This window comes from Pundamilia nyererei, unplaced genomic scaffold, assembly GCF_000239375.1.
Source record: "Pundamilia nyererei isolate P.nyererei 1_Seehausen unplaced genomic scaffold, PunNye1.0 scaffold00001, whole genome shotgun sequence".
NCBI lineage: Eukaryota > Metazoa > Chordata > Actinopteri > Cichliformes > Cichlidae > Pundamilia > Pundamilia nyererei.
The window spans coordinates 3,304,223-3,324,373 of NW_005187402.1; the positions used below are offsets into that span (position 1 = coordinate 3,304,223).

Genomic DNA, 20,151 nt, shown 5'->3' on the forward strand with positions numbered 1-20,151 from the left:
TTTTTTTTTTTAGAAAACATGTTTTTGTTATCTTTTAAATCCCTAAGAAGCTGTATTAGCTTTAGCATCATGGTCAAATGAATGTGGTCTTTCTTCGCTTAAGAACTAAAGTAAAGTTAGCTGCAGTCCTACAGAGTATCAGGATATTGGTTTTATACATTACCTACTTGCAGTGCTAACACAACTTAGCCTGTGGTAGCTTAAATCAAAGCGCTAGCTTATTTGCTAGCTAGCCAGCTCATTATTAGCTAAACTCTCACTAATTTAAAGAATATTTTAATGATTTTTTAATATTTAGGATTTCTCTGGTTTTATACAATAATACAAATTGTTATTTCGCTTTATTATCTAAAACAGCATTTGTCTTTGGTACTATCTACTATCTACAGCAGTGGTCCCCAACCTTTTTTGGGCCATGGACGGTTTGTGTCCGACAATATTTTCACGGACTGGTCTTTAAGGTGTCACGGATAAATACAACAAAATAAAACCAGTGCCGGTGTTGTGCCAAAAAGTGATTGCCTGCCAAAAACTGATTTCCAATGTTTCCGTGTGTTTTTTATGTGTAATATCGTTATGTATGTTGCTAAATAGACTTTGGTGAATGGGTATTACAAATGGGTTGTATATAAAATTAAAAAATTACCTGTTTCTCAAGTATCTTTGTAACTGTGTTATTGTACTTACATTATAACCAATCAGCTCCCTTTTGTCCACTTAAAATATCTTTACAGAACTATTTTTGCCTTTGTTGCAATTTCAGCTGTCCTCTTGGCCAGATTACGCTTAAAAGAGAATATTTTAAAGTCAACAATAATTTTTTTTAACTGCATAAATAAAGCATACATAAAGGCCACTGCCAAAAACTGATTGCGGCTTCTACCTTGCTACAGGAATGTTGTTTGTTGCTCAAGATGATGTGATATCATTTATGAGGGATACATTTGACATATGTTTCACATATTATAGACCAACAAGTTATTTATAGCAGTTTAAATACAAGCAATCAGTTTTTGGCAAATACCAGAAATCAGTTTTTAACAGACAATCACTTTTTGGCACAACACCGGTACCAAAAACACACGCAAAAAGGCCCAGGGAAACTGAGTTAACAATAATAAACGATAAAAACCCTGAAAACCATAAATTTCACACCTGAGCCTCAACTCCTGCTGCCGGGTAACAAACAACTCCGGTCCGTGGCCCGGGGGATGGGAACTGCTGATCTACAGCATCTTTGACTGACACAAGGTCAAATCAGACCTGGGGACTCAAATCCATGTTTCTTCCATCTGTTCTTCTGTCATTCTACATAGTGTGGAGGCTAAAGCCTATCCCAGTTGCAACAGGGCAAGAGGAGAGGTACACCCTGGACAGGGCTAATTCAATTTCTTTACACCCACTGGAGCTCAGTGTAAGTTAATAGAAGTCAGCGTTCCTTGTTTGATGACTCTTCAGATGGATGTTGCTGACAGGGATTCGAATGCAATGCACCCCATTTAATCAATACTACAAAAACGTCAGACTAAAACCGAGAATAAGGAATCGCTCTTTTTGAAAAAGCCTGAAGAGTCATGTTGGCTGATTTTATGGTATTGTAATTTTGTTAGATCCTGTAAATCTGTGGTGACTTTTGTTTTTGCCTGTCAGTTAACTCTGCTTTTTGGACTGTGTGTGATTCTCCTCTTCTGTTCATATGTTTCATATGTAACACTGTATTGTTACAATCTCACCAAGAAACTTACGATAAAACTGCTGAAGAAGCATCGCTTGACTCTGAACCTTTTTCGTATCACTGCCCTTGAATTGGTTGCTTTAAAAACAGTGATCAGATATGCAAACACTCGCAGTCAGCTGCAACCTTTGGTGACTTTGATGCATCAAGACCATGATGAAAAGGCAATAAGATACAGTCAGTCTCTTATCAGTCTATTTTTGCTAATATGTTGATAAACTCTCAGCAAAAATTCACATTAGGCATTAATTCACATTAATTACTTACATTCAGAGTCCAGTCAGACCTTCATTTTTGAGACCTAATTTCAAAAATTAATCTGCAAAAAATGAGGTAGTTGCTGCAAAACAGATATTTAAATGCAAAATGACAGGAGTGCTTGGCAACCATGCTTTTGCACACAGATATAACCAGAATACAACTACGTTAGCTGAGCTGCATCGCAGACAGTTTACACTCATCAGTCCAAACTGACTCCGACTGATTGCAAAGTGCTGCCAGTCTGTTTCCTTTGCAAGGAAGCTGTCGTCCTATTACTTTGTAGAGTTTAACTTATGTGCCCGTCCCAACAGCATGGTGTCTTCAGTTTTCAGTGTTTCCCTCACACGCAGAACTCAGAATTTCACATCTGTTTATCCGTTCTCTTGCTCTCTGTCCTGTATCCTATTTCACCCTTCATGTGTGACCCTGTTTCTGCTGCACTCTCATTCTATTTCTGTCTTAATCTCGCTATAGATTATCCCTGTAAGTCACTCTATGGTCCTCTCATATGTCACTGTCAGCACTTCTTCATTTACCTCTGTCTGTAGTCTGTCTGCATCTTTCCCTTCTTTTTCTCTTCCTCTCTTAACATGTGGCCTGTTGCAGTTCCTTGTTTTTGCCTACAAAGTATAATTCTCAAGAAGGTCACATGTCCATAAATAGATGTAGCAGATGAGTGCTGCTGAGTGTTGAGAGAATGAGAGGTTTATAGAGGAAAAACATGAGGTTTTCACTGATCCTTAATACTGAATCTGCAGGCCTCTGTTTGAAGGAACATTAAAATATTTAAGAGGCTAAATCTGTACATTTATTCATGCCATGCCTTGCAGTTAAATGTAACAAATGTATTTAAGCATAAAAAGGCATGTGCCCTGACTTTAAAACATAGTTATTATAGTTATGTTTTCGGTTTCCAGGCAAAACTATTTTGGAGTGGATGATGTGGTTTGGCATGTCAGCTTTCAAGAGACAGTCCTCAGAAACAACCAGCAGTAATGAGTAAGTCTGAGTCTAAATATATATTGTATATTACATTAGATTAGATTCATTGGATATTAATGGAACATTTAATGAGAACGCCTTGGTTGCTGTCCTAGGTTTTGAAATCTCTCATTTTAATTTCTTATTATATTAGATAGATATATAGATACTTTATTGACCTCATGGGGGAAATTATTGTTACAACAGTGTGATAAAGAATAAAAATAGTACAGTGTACAATAAACATCAAATAAACAACACATGAGGAGCCAAAGTTCTTTGCCTACCATTCTGGAATTGGGGTGGATGACGCTGTCATCTACCTGGTACACCGATCCCTCTCTCACTTAGAGCAGGCGGGGAGCACTGTGAGGATCATGTTTTTTGACTTCTCCAGTGCTTTCAACACCATCCAACCTGCACTACTGAGAGGGAAGCTGGAGGGAGCCGGAGTAGGCAAACAGCTGACTGCATGGACCATCAACTACCTTACCAACAGACCACAGTATGCGAGGCTCCATGACTGTGTGTCCGAGGTGGTAATCTGCAGCACGGGGGCAGCACGGGGGCACCACAGGGCACGGTTCTCTCACCTTTCCTGTTCAGCCTTTACACTTCAGACTTCTGTTATAATTCGGACGATTGCCATATACAGAAGTTCTCAGATGATACAGCCATCATTGGATGCATATCAGACGGGAATGATCAGGAATACAGGGGGGTCGTCAGTGACTTTGCTGGCTGGTGTGGGACCAACGTACTCCAAATCAACGCCGGCAAGACAAAGGAGATGATCATAGACTTCAGGAGGAAGTCACCCCCTGCAACACCGGTGAACATCCAAGGGAAAGACATTGAGATAGTGGACTCTTATAAGTACCTGGGTGTTCACCTCAACAATAAACTGGACTGGACTACAAATACAGACGTCCTGTATAAGAAGGGCCAGAGCCAACTCCACCTGCTGAGGAGACTGAGGTCCTTCGGAGTCTGAAGGACTCTGTTAAGGACATTCTATGACACTGTGGTAGCATCTGCCCTTTTCTATGCAGTGGCCTGCTGGGGGAGTGGATGCACGGACAGGGACAGGAGCAGGATTGACAAACTGGTGCGGAGGTCTAGCTCCGTGCTGGGATGTCCCCTGGAGTCTGTGGAGGTGGTTGGTGAGGGAAGGATGTTAGTAAAGGTGACATCCATCATGAACAACCCACATCACCCACTGCATGAGTATGTGAGTGGGCTGAGCAGCTCCTTTAGTCAGAGACTGAAACACCCTCGCTACAGGAAGGAGCGCTTTCTCAGATCATTCATCCCAACAGCAGTTAGACTCTATAACTCCTCAATCACAATGTCATAAGTCACTGGACACTGTGAACATCCACTGTCACCACTTCATGCATAATGGACCTTCCATGTGTATAGACATGTGCAGGTATATATGTATGTATATGTATACATATGTATATTTAGTGTGTACGTGTGTGTGTGTACATGTCTATAAACAGGAATAGTAGTGGTACAATAGCTATATCAAGCTATATAGTTTATGTCTTCCATATTTCCAGCCATATCCATAATCACATACTGTGTATGCTACCATTGTATATGGTGTATTATCTTACTTTTTTTCATTGATTGTACTTATTGTATTTTTGTATTTCCTTCTGATATCTGTACCTGAGCTGAGGTGACGCAAAAATTTCCCCGTTGTGGGATCAATAAAGTCTTATCCTATCTCTTATCTTATCTTCTTTGCAACAGATTCCAGTAGTTAGTTAAAGATAGTCAGTATTATGTTTGTGAATGCACATTGTAAAACCAAGTGAGGAAAAAGAGCAAGGTGGAATAGTTGAAATGTGGCTTGATAAATATGGAGAGGGATAAATTTGCTGTTTTCCCGGAGGGACTAGCGGGCCGTGCTGTTGGGATAATATATTTTTTCATTTTTTCTTAGAGCTCAAATATCGTACACCATAGGATAAACACAGCGGTCATTTTTATTTTGATACATTTCCTGTTATATCAAAGTGCATTCCTATTTATTACCCGTGGAGAGCAGCAACAGGCTCGGATGACAGTAAGCAGCCTCAGTTTTCAGTAGAGGAAGAAAGCGGAGACGTCACATGGAGAGATACAACAGCAGTAGCTGCTACACCACTAATCACACAACATTAACATAACTAGCTACTAAAAGCTAACCTGGCTAGCTAATTGTTTCGTCTTCTTCATGCAGTCGGATTTGCAAATTTGCAAGAAACAAAATTCATAGACGGTGCAAAACGGAAAACAATATTACGGTCACACACAGCTACCGTGGCCTCTTCTTGCATCCAGTAGGCAGGGTATTTAGGCTAGCTAGCGACTCTGCCTTGGCTAGCGTCAGGCTAGCCAGCTAGCTAGCTAGCTACTAACATCGCTATCGGTAGTTAGCTAGCTAGCGAGCTGTAGTAACTTACGTCATGGAGGAACTAGTCGTGGAAGTAAGAGGGACAAGTGGGGCTTTTTATAAGGTAAGTTATTGACTTTTGTCGAGTTTAGTGACCACCGTTCACACACTATGTACCAAGTAAGCCTAACTAACATGAAATTGTGTCACGGGGCTAGCTCAGTGTTATATGTGGGCCTCGGTGCTTCTGCTCAACGTCTACCGGGACCTGAAACCTGTAAACAAAGCTAACGCTGCGGTGGGGCTCTAACATCAGCGGTAGTGGATAAATTGGTGAACTATTGGTGATAACGACGCTTAACCAGGGTAGCTGTTTTAGCGGTATCGGTAACGCTGATGTGACTGCTGTACGATGGTACCCCTAAAGTGATGTGCAAGGGTTGGTTGCAGACTCACAAACATCAGAATCAATCATGGGTTGGCTGTTTTTTGTTTTTTGCTTTTGTCAAAGTAAGTTAATTCAGAGCAGCACACAGGGGCGATGGTTTGGCTAACCTTTATTGTGCCCGTAGCTGCCAGGTGTTTTCTTGTTTTGTCAAGACTGCAGAGATTTTGGGGTCAGTCAGGCAACAAGTAGATCATAAATCCGATCCCGTGACCTGCGTGTATCACTGGGGTGGGGTAGGGGAGATAACATAAGCAGTACAATGGGATAACACGCTAATTAGCAATAATTACTTGCATTTGAATATTGTTTAATTCAAGGACACAAGAATACAATGAATGGTGAAGAATCTAAATAAAATGATACATTTATTATTTATTTATTTTAGCTGTCAGGTTTGTTGTAGTGTAAATATAGGATGACATATATCTCAAGTAAAGTTCTGACAGATGTCTTTTTAAAGCTAATAGTTTTGTTGTGGCCACATTAATGCGAGGTACATGAATGCTGTGAGTATGCTGTATAATCAAGGTAAATAGTAATTGGAATTAATCTTGATTCAGGTCACATACTCTCATTAAGCTCAGCAGTTGCCATGTAAACCATAGACTTTCATGCTGTGCGCAAAACTTGTATGCTTTCCCAAATCAAGAGGCTTTTCCTTTGAATGTAGGAAAGTTGAAGTTGGCACTGTCAGCTGTACTTTGGCTTTTAGCTAGGTGTGGCACTAAACAGAAGCCTTTCTTTTAATAGTTGCAATCATATTGTTAGCAAGTACAGAACCTTATGAATGGGTGGGTGTGTCCGAACATTTGACTGGTGCCATAGCTTGAATGATAAGTTTTACTGTCAAACAGCTATGAGAAAAGTTAGGCTAATTTTTGTTAGATAGTAGTCTGGTTTGAAAAAATCCAGTCCCACCAGGTAACTCTTAAGAATACGGTACTTTCATTAGCCATATATCTATCATAACCTACATGTATACCACCATTATATTTAATGTATTTTACCTTATGTAGATCAATCTAATAAGATGATGTAGGTGTGACTGCTTACAAGTATAAGCAGATACACAACAAGAGGGTGACTTTGGCAAATGTCTTTCTGTTCATCAGAAAATGCCCAGTGTGTTCACAGAGGCTTATTCATAGTGCTTAAAACTTAGGCAGTTTGTTCTTCTCTTGGCCCAGTATGATGTCACTGAGAGCAAATATCCCTAATATTGTCATCTTAGGTACACAGTTCTGACTGAAACCCCACCCACCTGCTGTTCACACCTTCTGTTTGCCAGGGGTTGACTGGCAGACAGTTGGCCTAATAGGAGTAGAGCTAAAATGGTTTAAAGATGAATTGAGCTGCACCAGCAAGAGATAAATGTGGATTATTTTCAATTGTGAATCATGCAAAGCTAGTGTAGTAGACTATAATCGAGTAAAAGGAATAGTGTAATAGGTCCACTTTAAAGGAGACTTATTTACGGAGCAGTTACCTTTGCTAGATGGCAGCATAACTCCAACACAGGGAGTTGCATCTTACTGCAGATCACTTGCATGATTTCAATGTTAATAAGCATTCAAATTTTGGTTAATGAATCAAGAGTTTTGAACGTAATCATTTTAGGTAGTTGTTGTGAGGATGTTGATTGACTAAATGTGTAGTTGGCAAATAATTTTTATAATGTTTTTGGTGATAGTTGAACTGAAAAATGACACCCTTGTCTCTGGTATTATAGCAAAACTTAAAATATGCTCTTGGCTGAAATGAACAGCCAAGAGAAATAATGAGTGCATTCATCTGCCAAGTAAGAATAATACTAAAGAAATAATTGTAGAAAATGGTTCTGCCATAAATCACTTGAGTGAGAAACTTAATTTTGCGGTTTTTAAATTGCACCTTATGCAGCATAGAAGTCATTCCTCTTTTTTATTGTAATCTCAACAGCAGTACAACAATTGCAGTTTACTGCCAGTAGACTAAACTACATTATCGCCTAATGCACCCTCTGTGTTGCCCTCATATTTTGTGTTTTGGTATTTTTCCAGTTTTAACAAGATTAATGTTCTTGCTAAAGTCTGAACTTCCTTTCTGAGCGAGACAGTTCAGTCAGTCACAATCCTAAACATGCTCACAGGTCAGTGAGGTCCTGTCAGAATTGGTTTATTTGGGGTTTTTTTAACCTTGGGAGTTTTGAGAATCTCTCCTTCTTGCTTCATTTCATCCACCACTGACTGCTAGCTTGCCAGGTTAATGCAACCCATTGGCAAGGCTCTCTAGCGCTCTCTTTTCCTTCTAGGCATCGCATGGCCTACTTGCAGTGTTTGACACACATGACACACACATCAGCTGTGTGTAGAAGCAGCGAGAGAGAGAGAGACTGAGCCAAACCTGACTCGAGCCCAAAGCTCAAACTCCAGAAAAGGAAATTATTTAGGTTGTTTCATTGCTAGGAGCATTAGGATAAGGTCCGGCTTAAGCAGTAGAACTGGTTCCTGTTTACATGGTCGATGCCAGTTTGACTTGCACACTGACTATTTCAAAGATATTTCGAAACTGAATTTACTTCTGTGACTCTTGCAGGGCTTTGTAAAGGATGTTCACGAAGGATCTGTCATGGTAGCATTTGAAAACAAGTGAGTAAAGTAAAATATAACATTGTGTAATATGTCATTTCTTTGCCAAACAATAAAATGAACTTTTTGTGTTTGTTCCTCTGTCCCAGCTGGCAGCCGGAGCGGCAGATCCCATTCCAGGATGTGCGCTTTCCTCCTCCAACAGGGTTCTGCAAGGAGATCAGTGAGAGCGATGAGGTCGAGGTGAGAAAGTGATTGTTGCCGTCAGACATGGTGGGTTTGGAAAGCAAAGTTGGTATAGCTGGGGAGCAGTTTGGAATAGCATGGAGCGGAGTGAGTAGAGTTGAATTTTCAGTGTAAAATAAGATTTTAAAAAAAGAGGGTGATGCTCCTTAGATAGTCTTAGATTTTCTGTTCTATCATTGGTAAATTAGTCTGACTTGTTATTTTTATTAATAATATTATTCACAATGATTTCCTGTATCAGTGTGTCCAGTTGTTTCTGTGCCAGTTTACTCTTATCAGCTTTGTTTAAAGGTGGGAATTATTTCTGAAATGAACTGTGTGTGTGTCTGCCAGGTGTATTCTAGGGCGAATGACAAAGAGCCATGTGGATGGTGGCTAGCCAAGGTTCGCATGGTCAAAGGGGAGGTAAGAGATGCTCCAGTTCATCTGTAAGGCTCACCAAGCAGCACTGAAACAACATGGCTCTGATAAATTTGCCTAAAACGCTGCCCAGACACTTGCTCCATCCTAAATGCTTTAATATCACTACTTCCTTTATTAATACTAAATACAGCCATGTTTACTAACAACATTTTACACTCATGAAATGTTATGTACTCATAAAAATCCTTTTTATCAAGCTCACTGCAGATATTTAACTTCAGTGTAACATCATTTCTCTGGTGACAGATGTCAGTGTGGGGTTGAGTTTTACAATCCTGAACAACACATTAACTCAATGACTGATTGAATTCAGACTATATGCCCCAGATGTTCTTTATATCCTTGTATTTCCATTTTCCTCTGGATTTTTTGTGCACGTAAGCTCTTCCTCTGTTTGTCCTCCTGTTGTCTTACCACCATCAGATGTACTTTCTTCAAAAGAAATTTTTAATAATATTTACGCACAGCTCCAGCCTGTATGGGACTTATTTAAACTTTTGAAAAAAAGTGATGTTTTTCTATTGGATCGCTCATACTTGATCTGTCTTTGTTTCCAGTTTTATGTAATAGAGTACGCCGCATGTGAAGCCACATTAAATGAGATAGTGACGCTGGAGAGGTTACGGCCGGTCAACCCGAATAAACCAGCCACCAAAAACACCTTCATTAAGATCCGACTGGATGTACCCGAAGATCTACGGCAAATGTGAGTTTGACTTGCATGAATAAAGACTGGTGCACAAGTTTGAAATTATTTGGATTTTCTGTAATCCACATGGGGCCAAAAGCATGCATACACTACCCACTAACTTGTGGTTAAATGTCCCTTAGCAAGGTGCGCCTCAACCAGAAGCTTTTGGTAGCCATCACCAAGCTCCTAGCATAATTATAGCTGGACTGCTCATCTTGGCAGAATTGGTCAAGTTCATTTAAATTGGTTGATTTGTTGGTAAAGTTTAGGAAGTCCATTCCAGAGCCATTTCTAAATAACTAAAAATTCCAGAAGCATCAATTTAATGTTACCACTTTGACGAGGTCTAGGAGAAGACCCCAACCGTCACCCTCAGATGAGAGGAATTTGGTTACATTGTTCAGAAACAGCCAAGGCTCAGCTGTGCCCTGAGATTGAGACTGCTGGAACATCAGCAGAGAAACTAGTTTTACGTCACCAAGAAAGAAGCCCCTACTCTATAATTGACGCCTTCAAGCATGATGGAAATTTGCACCTGTGCAGGTAGACAAGTCAGATGCCTTCTTTAAACTTTTGTTTTAAAGTTTTATGGTCAGAAGAGACAAAGACTGAGCTATTTGGTCATAATGACAAGGTATATTTGGAGAAGTAAAGATCAGGCTTTCAGGGCTAAGACCTGTACCAGCTGTCAGACATGGTGGTGTCATCATGCTGTAGGGCGGTTTTACAGAGCTGGAATACCTGAAATTCTTCAACTTCAAAAGACATAGTTGGGTGTTCCTACAGGATAATGACCCCAAACACATCAAAACTAGTTCTGGGATGGATAAGACAAACGAACATTTAGTTGCAACTTGAATTGAGACAATTAACCGACTATTCGTCTGGGTGCATCTGTATATTTAATCCTATATACATATTTTTGACCCTGTGTGCATGAGAGAAAATCCAAAATAATTTCACATTTGCCATTAAAGTTGTATGCTGCACAATCTTTTCATTCTAGAATATTAATCGTTCAAAGAAATAATTAAAAGCTTAATATTACTGTTACATTCTTGACCACAACTGTACGGTCAAAACTTGACTTGCTCCAGCTTGTATATGAGCCTGTACTCCCAGAAGATTTTGTATGTGTACATGTATCCATAAGCTGTTATCACTGAGGACAAATTCATTTATTAAGCAACTTGTTTGCTGGTTTCACTATGATAAAGTATACGTGTTCTTGTGTTCCCAGGTGCTCCAAGGAATCAGCACACAAAGACTTCAAAAAGGCTGTGGGAGGGTTCAGTGTCACCTACGACTCAGAGAAAAAGCAGCTGGTCATTTTGGTTGGTCAAACTGTTGTTTTTCTTCTTAATGTGCTACATTTTCACACAATCATATCCTCTATTGACCCTTGCATAGCATCACCTTGAAGTGAAGTGCATCCATAGGTGACTTAAAACATCAGAACCTCACTCGTGTATGATATTAATGTGCGTAATGTTTGATTGTTACAGTCGGTGAATGAGGTCACAACAAAGCGGGCCAATATGATGAGCGACATGCACTTCAGGAGCCTCCGCACCAAGCTGTCTCTAATGCTGAGGAACGAAGAGGCCAGCCGACAGCTGGAGGTAGGTTACGCACAGCTCCAGCCTGTATGTGACTGTTTGGATCATTTTGCAGCCTGGGATGGAGAGTTTTTAAAGGGTTTCTTTTCAGTAAACTTACACACCCTCTTTGCTCTTTTGTGGAATTTATTAAATGTTAATTAATGAATTTTTTTGATGTGCATTTCTTCAGAGCTCCAGACAGCTGGCGTCTCGGTTTCATGAACAGTTTGCTGTTCGGGACGATTTAATGGGTCTCGCCATCGGGACTCACGGGGCCAACATTCAGCAGGCGCGTAAAGTTCCTGGAGTCACTAACATAGACCTGGACGAAGAGACCTGCACCTTCCACATATACGGAGAGGTAGGAGGGCTTTACTTGTACACAAATGAGCTGAGACATAGATATGTAGAGCTTGCCCTCATTAATGTTAAGTGGGTACAAATTTAACAGACCAGCATGGGGTAAAAAAACACAAACAAAAGTAAGTATGCCTGTTTTATATTTCATGAAAGGACCAGGATGCTGTCCGTATAGCCAGAAGTTTCCTGGAGTTTTCCGAAGATATCATCAAAGTTCCCCGGAACTTAGTAGGTGAGAAAGTCGCTCAACCGAGACAAAGAAATGAATCATCGGGTACCTTTATTTTACTTGATTTAATCCAGTTTCAAGTTCAGCCAGAGTGAGACTGATGTTTTTTCTCATGCAGGGAAGGTGATTGGCAAGAACGGCAAGCTGATTCAGGAGGTGGTTGACAAGTCCGGTGTGGTTCGGGTTCGTATTGAGCCTGAGAACGACAAAAAACCATCAGCGGCAGCGGCAGCAGCTGCTGATGAGGTCAGTAGGGAGAGAAAGTTGCGTCGTGTTGCTGCATTAAAAATCATCACAGTAAATACAGCAGTGTTAGAGCTCAATCACTAAGAGGATTCAAACTCTCCTGGTCCTCCTCTGTCACAGGGAATGGTGCCATTTGTGTTTGTGGGAACCAAGGAAAGCATCTCCAATGCAACAGTACTACTAGACTATCACCTCAACTACCTTAAGGTTTGTGTCCTCAGTGATGTCATCTTCTACCAACCAAACATTAAAACGGAGCTAAAGGATGTGGTCAGGCAGGGATAGAGTGGTGGCCCCAGTAGGTAGAGTGGTGGCCCCATGACCGGAAAGTCGGTGGTTCGAATCCACTGAACGGCTACCCTGGGGTACCCCTGAGCAAGGTACCGTCCCTACACGCTGCTCCCCGGGTGCCCAATGGCTGCCCACTGCTTCACTGAGTGAATGGGTTAAATGCAGAGAGGAATTTCCCCACAGGGATCAATAAAGTATACTTTCTTTCTTTTCATTGTTGACCTTCTGTGACGTTTTCGTTCATGTCCACAGGAGGTGGACCAGTTGCGACTGGAGCGTCTGCAGATCGATGAGCAGCTGAGACAGATAGGCGGTGGAGGCGGAGGGGGGGGGACAGGGCCCCGAAACCCTAAAGACAAAACCTACGTGTTCGATAATGGAATGGGGCTCGGGATGGGCCGAGGAGGGGGAGGAGGAAAGCCCTATGGAGGAGGGGGAAGAGGTGGACGAGGGCGGAGAGGAGGAGGAGCTGCTTTTGCCTCAGGTTTGATAGTTACTGCATCTATATTACTGCGGGTAAACTACAAGAGCTGATGTACTCTCAAGTCAGTCAGCTGCAGATGTTTCATGTAAAATTTGTTACGTTGTTACTGCACTTAGTATTTTCAGGTATCTGTACTTGGGTATTTATTTTTATCACAACTTTTTACTCCCTACATGTTAGCATAAATATCTGTACTTTCTGCTCCTTGAATTTGGAAAACTGGCTCATTACTTTAGGTCTAACACATTTGAGGGAAGTAATTACTTTATGTCGCTGAGCACCTTTAAACATTCAACCAATCTGAACCTAAATGGAGGGAACAATAAAACATAGTCTGCATTAAAAGGAGTAATGTTTTTTTAAGTGGCAGCTGATTTCAGATGCAATGTTTCAATCAGCTAATGCACAAACTGTTTATATGCAGTTTGTCACACAGTGTGTTGCTAGCTACAGGTCCAGCTGCTGTATTTCACAGGTAGATAAAAGAAATACAGTTAACTTCATTCAGAGAAAGATGAGAAAGACAGGAGAGGAAGATGAACAGAGGTTATATTTAAAGGTGAGGACTTCTCACTGCCATTTGATAGACAGGACATTTAAATCAAGCATCAGCTTATATCTTGATGAATTCAGTTGTTTAAATCGACTCTGAGCAGCCTGCACACAAAGAAAATGTACTGGAGCTCTGAACAAAGACTATTGTTACTTATTTCTAAGTGATTCTTCTCCCTACGCTGCACCACTACAACCAACCTTAGGTTTCCTCACCAGACAAATCCCACTTGAGCCGCTGACTACACTAATTCTTCTGTTTAGGTATGGAGGTAAAGTCACCCATCAGCTGGTAACAGTATCCTCCAAAGAGCTAATTACTTTTATAAAAGTGTCAGAGCTTCTACTTTTTTAAAATAAAAAAATTTAATCAGTTTTTCACCTTTTACCAGATTTTTTTTTTTTAACAGAAGTACGTATAGGAGAAAGTCTCCTGTGATTGTTTGGTTTAGATGTAAAAGGCACAATGACAAAGCAAACGAGCAGATTCTCGGCCATAGATTTATGTTCTTGTGATTTCATTTCATATTGAAGTAAAGCATTTGGACATCTGATATTTCAGTAAAAACGTTTCCCCAGGCGATGATCTGATTATGAAACTGCAATTAATCAAAGGTTGAGTCTGTGTTGTCTTTCCGAGGCAGCCGAAATGAGGTTGGACTTTGTCCTCGGTCCCCCAGGCACCAACTCTGAGGCATCCAACGCTTCAGAGACAGAGTCAGACCACAGAGACGAGCTCAGTGATTGGTCGCTGGCCCCCACAGAGGAGCTAATGACAGGAGGTGGGACCCTGCCCAGACGGACAGATGGGAGGAAGAGAGGAGGCGGCGGTGGGCTGAGGGGACGAGGAGGGAGAGGAAGAGGAGGGGGAGGATATAAAGGTGAGTGTTAATTATCATTGGCGGTCTTTGATCTTTTCACAGGACTCTTATCTCATTCCATGATTTTTTGGAGCACTTTGTCTAAAAAATGATCAATGCAAAAGCTTGCTAAATGTTTCTATTAATCAGATGATAATGAATGGAATTTATTTTCATTTGAAAAAATGAAAATATGAAAACGATTAAAGAGAAAAAAGTTGGTGTGTAATGACTCAAAAGAAATAACATTTTGAGATGCTTTTCATCAAATTATGGCCTAAAGAATGGAAATAAATCACATCATGAGATCTCTGCAGACCTCCTGTGCAAATAAATTCTCATTATGAGTTTTCTTTTCAAAACGATCCATATTTATATTGAAAGAAACTATTTCTCCCAACTTTAATCTAATTAGGATGTACACGAATTTCACCCTATTTTTACCTGGCAAAAGGTAGGTCACCTAAGACTGAGTCTACTGAGCCATGCGAAGATTGTTTACATGACTGTGGCTAACTTTGATTGCTAACTCGTTGTTTTTAATGTTGGTTTAGGTGAAGACATGCAGTGGAACGAGCCGAGAACTCGTCACATCAGAGACTCAAAGACAAGAGGCCAAGAAGACACTCTGCAGGTAACAGTCACAAACAGCTGCTGCTAAGTTATTTTCATGTCATTGTTTAAAGTCTAATATCTTTGAAACGCTCCTCAAAATTCTGTAAACATGCTTTTCAGTGAGCATGCCCTGATTGATCCTTCTTTCTGGCATTAAAAAAACGGCCAAAATGCAGAAAAAATTCAAGTATTCTAAATTCAGTATGACCTGAAATGAGTGACTAAATCCATTAAAGCATCAGGAAAGTGTTCAAGGATATTTTTCAGTCATCTGTAGGACCAAGGTTTTTTGTAGGCACATCTGTCACCCCTGATGGTCATTAAAAGGAAAAAAACTACATCTGTCTTTATAGTTTTACACCTATAGTTTGTTCACTCCGGTTCAAATCAGATGTTTGGTTTGTTTTCACACAGAAAAAAGTGAAATAAAATGCGTCACTACAAACCATGTGACCATTCAGTCAGCTCATTGGTCAGATGTGTCTGGAGCGGGTGCATAAAAAAATGTAAATACAGGAAGAAGGTGCTTTGCTCTGGACTACTGGAGAACGCAGAGAGTTTACGTTCATTTCACAGCTAGCTGCTGAACAGACCTTTGCGCATCTATAGTGCCTTCCCGAGATCAGCGTACATAGTTATGGGATGTTTTGTAGCTCAAACTTGTAACGTACTCCTGTTAGCTGATTCATGTTGTGTTCATACCTGCACAAACAAACCACACAAAATGTGGGGAAACGAACAGAGTTAGAACTGACAACACGCCGCAGGTGTGCAAACACCCTTCTACTCTTCATGGCTCCCTTTTAGAGCCACCATCAAGTGGCCATTACAGGAACTGCAGTTTTTGACCACTAATTTTATTTTGCAGCTACAAAGTTTGGAAATTCTGTTTCAAGCAAGACATTTAAAGGAGGTGATGATTGTTTACAGTGAGATGATGTAGATCACTTACGATGATAAGATAATACAGCTGAATAATATTTGAGGCTGACTGTAACTATTTACGTTTCTATTTTAAGCCATGCTTATTTAATGAATTCTCAGTGCTTTGCAAAAACAATCCAGCTACTTCAGCATACTGGCAAATATTATGAGACTGCTACTAATTTTTGAATCATTTCTTCTGCAAATATTGTTTACCCTTACACCACTGTCACAGTCAACAGTGCTATTTTCTGCATATCAAATGTTCCCTCTGTTTAACACTCCAAACCTCAACTGTCAACAAGACACTCTCTGTGTTGTCACACACTCAAAGTCCTGCCTGTTCTCACTGAACATCACTGTAGGACACTTTCTAAGATGGGGCTATATTTAGTCCTAACTTAACTTTCTGCTTGATTCGTGATTGCAGCAGGTTTGACATATGTAAAGGTGCACAGCACGGTGGGGTGATGGTTAGTACCACTGCCTCACAGCAAGAATCTCCTGGATTTGATCCACCTGGGGCCTTTCTGTGTTTGCATGTCTTGCTCATGTCTGTGTGGGTTCTCTCCGGAAACACCAACTTCTTCCCAAAGTCCAAATACATGTGGGTTAGCTTAACTGGGGATTTTAAGGTGGCCGTTGGTGGTCCCTTTTGCCCCACAGGACCTCTGAGGTGATCTAAGGAACGTTGGCAGTGGACACTTGTGGTCTTTTTTTTGGAGGAAACTTGTTCTATAATGAATTGTGATATGAAACACTTGAAGGCTGTGTTGTTTACATCAAGTGTTTTTGCACTATGGTGGACATCACCATACTGTGCTGTTTGGGACACTACAGCCCTTCAGGTGCTACTGCTATATAAGGGTTTGCCCGTTCTGCAGCAGTTTTTAGGTGGGTGGTGCATGTTAAATAACAGCTGCATGAACACAAGGACCAAAGCTCTTTTAGCAGATTTGTGCATCATAACAAGGTGATCATTGTTTTTCACGTCAGCTGAAAGAGGTACTGAAATTGTGGCGTATAGCATTGTTCCTGCTAATTAAAGTCAGGTTTTCAGTACAGCTGTGAACGGACTGTACCAAATGCTTCAGATAAGCACTGACATCTGTGTGAATGATCAGTGTATGCAGAGACAGGTGGAAGTCCGCCCTCTATCTATCACACAGTTCGTGTTGACAGCTGGTCAGCTAGCATTGACTCATACACAGTAACAGAGTATAAACCACTGTTCGTTTCTCAGCTTTGTCTCAGAGAAGAACTCGTTTTCTTTAGTCTGACCCTCCTGAACGCTCCTCCTCTGCTTCTAGTAGTGGATTTACTGAGATGCAAAATATTTTACAGGACAGGCAAAATATAATTTCTATTACTTTTATTTTATAATAACCTTTTTGTGAACGATGCATTTCTACAGTTTATTAGCCAAATAAAACAAAAAACAGAATTGCCATACAAAAACCTAAAATAACCAGGCTGAAACCAAACGGATAAATAACCTGGTGCAGGGAGGACTGAGGCAGGTGCAGGTGCTGCCCCTCCCTAAGTCTGGTCCTGATGATGGGTTTTTCCTGTTAAAAGGGAGTTTTTCTTTCCCACTGTTTCTACTGCTTGCTCATAGGATTGTCGGGGTTCTCTCTCATAATACTGTTACAATATAAAGCACCTTGAGGTGACTGCTGTTGCTATTTGGTGCCATATGAAAAGCATGCAGCAGGCTGCACCGAGGGTAAAGGGAAAGTTAGCTGTGTAGTGTGGGGCCAGACTCTTATGGATTTCTTTATTTTTCTACCCGCAGATTCGTGTGGACGGGAACAACGAGCGTAGCGTGCAGCACTCCTCAGGTGGCCGAGGCGGTCCGTCCTCGTCCCAGGGCAGTCTCAGTGGCAGCGGCGAGGGACAGCCCCGCCATCATCATCAGAGACCTACTAGAGACAGAGGGATGAAGAAGGAGAAACAGGACGCTCCCGCGCTGGTGAACGGAGTGTCGTAGATACCCCACTGGAGGACCTTCTCACTTAGACACACACACACAGGCAACTCATCACAGAACATCGTAGAGTCTCAGTCTCTGCTTTTTCTTTTCTGTCTCTGTCTAACACAAGAATACACATATTTCCATCAGCATGGAAGTGTTTACAGTAGTGAAGTCTTAGGCTGGAGGTGATCTTGTATCTGCTGGTCTGGTCTGTTCTTGACTGGTGTTGTATCTCCTGCGCATTCTCTGGATGAAAGAAGAGGAGGAATTAGACTAAAGCTCATCTCACAAACAACCATTAACACCAAACATACTCGTGCCCCACTAAACCAACATAGTTTGTTTACTGATGCTCCATTTGGACTTGCTAATGTGAGAGAAAAAAATGAGGCAAAAGAAATCATTGGCCGTTGGGAATCAAAGATTTGCAGCCACTGGAGAAAGCAGGATGGAATATGTGCCCTCGCTCCCTGAAAAGCACACTTTTAGGAGGTGGCTTCAGTTTTTTCGGCAGGTCTAAATTTTATTTTTGGTTTTGTGAAATCTCCAACACATCCTTTATAATGGAACTGTTTTATCCAGAGAAGCGAGTCTCTGTGGGAAATCAGCTCTATTATTCCACAGAGACTTTTGAGGTTAACTATCAATTTAAACACATCTTTTCAATAAGGGGCAGAAACGTTTCGGTGTCACCCAAATGACATGCAATCCTATGGGGATTCAGACTGGAAGATGATGTTTGTAGAGGGCACTTTATGGACTTTCTTTCTTTCTCTCTTTCTTTCTAACGTAGTTATTGTTTCTTTCTTCTTTTTCTTTTTTTTTCAACATTTAAAAGCATCCATGTTTCAGAATGAAATGCAAACGGGGAGGCATGAGCTCTGAAGTCACCTGTGTTTTGTTTCCCGTTGCCTTGATATTCAGATTCAGTAAAACTTATCGAAACGTACAAATGGAGAGACATAAATCTGAGGCACACTGATGCACATAAACTGCTTAAACACAGCGACTCCCATGAGTTTGTGTCAGGGTACATATTGTTATGAACTGTTCTCCTTTCCAAAGGAAGGTTACACTCCTGTACAATGACCAGAAATGCATTATTCCTGCGTGTTTACAATTAGTCTACCATAAACACTCCACATGTGTGCAGTGGTGTTAGTCCACAGTGAGGGACTAAGCTCCCTGAACTCATTCATCTCATCTGTAAAGAGCTGTCAGCAGGAATCACCATCCTATACCACTCTTCATCTTCTTCAGTGAAGGGTGCAGACTGAAGCTAGGCGTATTTTGGTTAGGTCCACGTAAACCTGGATTGATGCCCGTTAAAGTCATTTCCTTTGCTTTCAGACAAGCAGGATGCATTTAGAGCAGCTAACTCCTGTCGCACCACTTTGTTTTTCTTAATTTATGAAACTCTTTGTATTTAACTTTGCCATGACAAACTTATTTGAAGTGTAACTGTAGAGGACATGACAGACTGTTGAGTTTTTCCTTGACAAAATAAAAATTTGGCCTAAGTTTTATTCTTTTTGGTGATCTTATTCCTGACCCGTTCAGTTCACATATGTTTTCTTTTAGTTTTTTTTTCTTCTTGTTTTTGAACAGTAGAGCAGTGTGATAGCAGTCATGCTTCATCCATTGATTTTCCATCCATCGATTTTTCGATCCATCGATTTTCTGATTCAGGGTCTTGGGGACTAGGGCTGATCCCAGCTGACTTTGAGAGGCAGAGGTCCATCACAGAGCCTTTTCCATCCACACCCACTGAAGTGTGTGAAAAGTCTTTATCTCTGTGCCTTTGATTTATGCTCCTCCATTTCTCTGAATTTGGCCTGAACAGATTAGAACTTTTCATCCTGCCTGTTCAAACCCAGCGCTACACCCCTCCTTTAAAACATACTGCAGATGGATGTTTTGTAGAGTGAGTGGTTGTGTGACCCTGTTTACATTGGTTTCCATTGTTTTGAGGAGGCACAGCGGTGTAGCCTGCTGAGGTATTTTATTCTAGGGTGAGACCAGTTTTCTGACCTTGCTCGATACTTTTCTGCTTCGAGTCAGAGCTCTTCGAGGCGCTGACGTAAACAACCGGAGCAGCAGACGGTTCGTCTTCAAACAGCTCAGTAACTTTGTGTTACCAGTGCAGGCTTTCAGACAACAAAGGAGCAAGACTAAGCAGGACATCGCTTCAAGCTCTTGAGGTGTTCCAACCTGCTGTTCGGTTGATACCCCAGTTGATCACTGACTTCGTAAATATGTTGAATAGAAGGATCCTT

The 20,151-nt window shown here is 41.0% G+C and overlaps 1 protein-coding gene across 2 annotated transcripts; it reads left to right on the forward strand.

Annotated features, from left to right (window-relative positions):
• The first annotated feature begins 4,941 nt into the window (after positions 1-4,941).
• On the forward strand, positions 4,942-19,395 carry fmr1 (fragile X messenger ribonucleoprotein 1). Of its 2 annotated transcripts, none has more exons than XM_005719430.1 (15): positions 4,942-5,054; positions 8,386-8,438; positions 8,528-8,621; positions 8,958-9,029; positions 9,605-9,753; positions 10,979-11,072; positions 11,244-11,360; positions 11,530-11,700; positions 11,853-11,931; positions 12,047-12,174; positions 12,295-12,381; positions 12,718-12,949; positions 14,182-14,382; positions 14,916-14,995; positions 17,696-19,395. In XM_005719430.1, the coding sequence occupies exons 1-15, from the start codon at positions 5,049-5,051 to the stop codon at positions 17,888-17,890; spliced, it is 1,758 nt and encodes a 585-aa protein (XP_005719487.1). In that variant the 5' UTR covers positions 4,942-5,048; the 3' UTR covers positions 17,891-19,395. The 2 variants fall into 2 exon arrangements, with proteins under 2 accessions (XP_005719487.1, XP_005719486.1); XM_005719429.1 differs by lacking the exon at positions 4,942-5,054 and adding an exon at positions 5,063-5,487.
• The last annotated feature ends 756 nt before the right edge of the window (positions 19,396-20,151 follow it).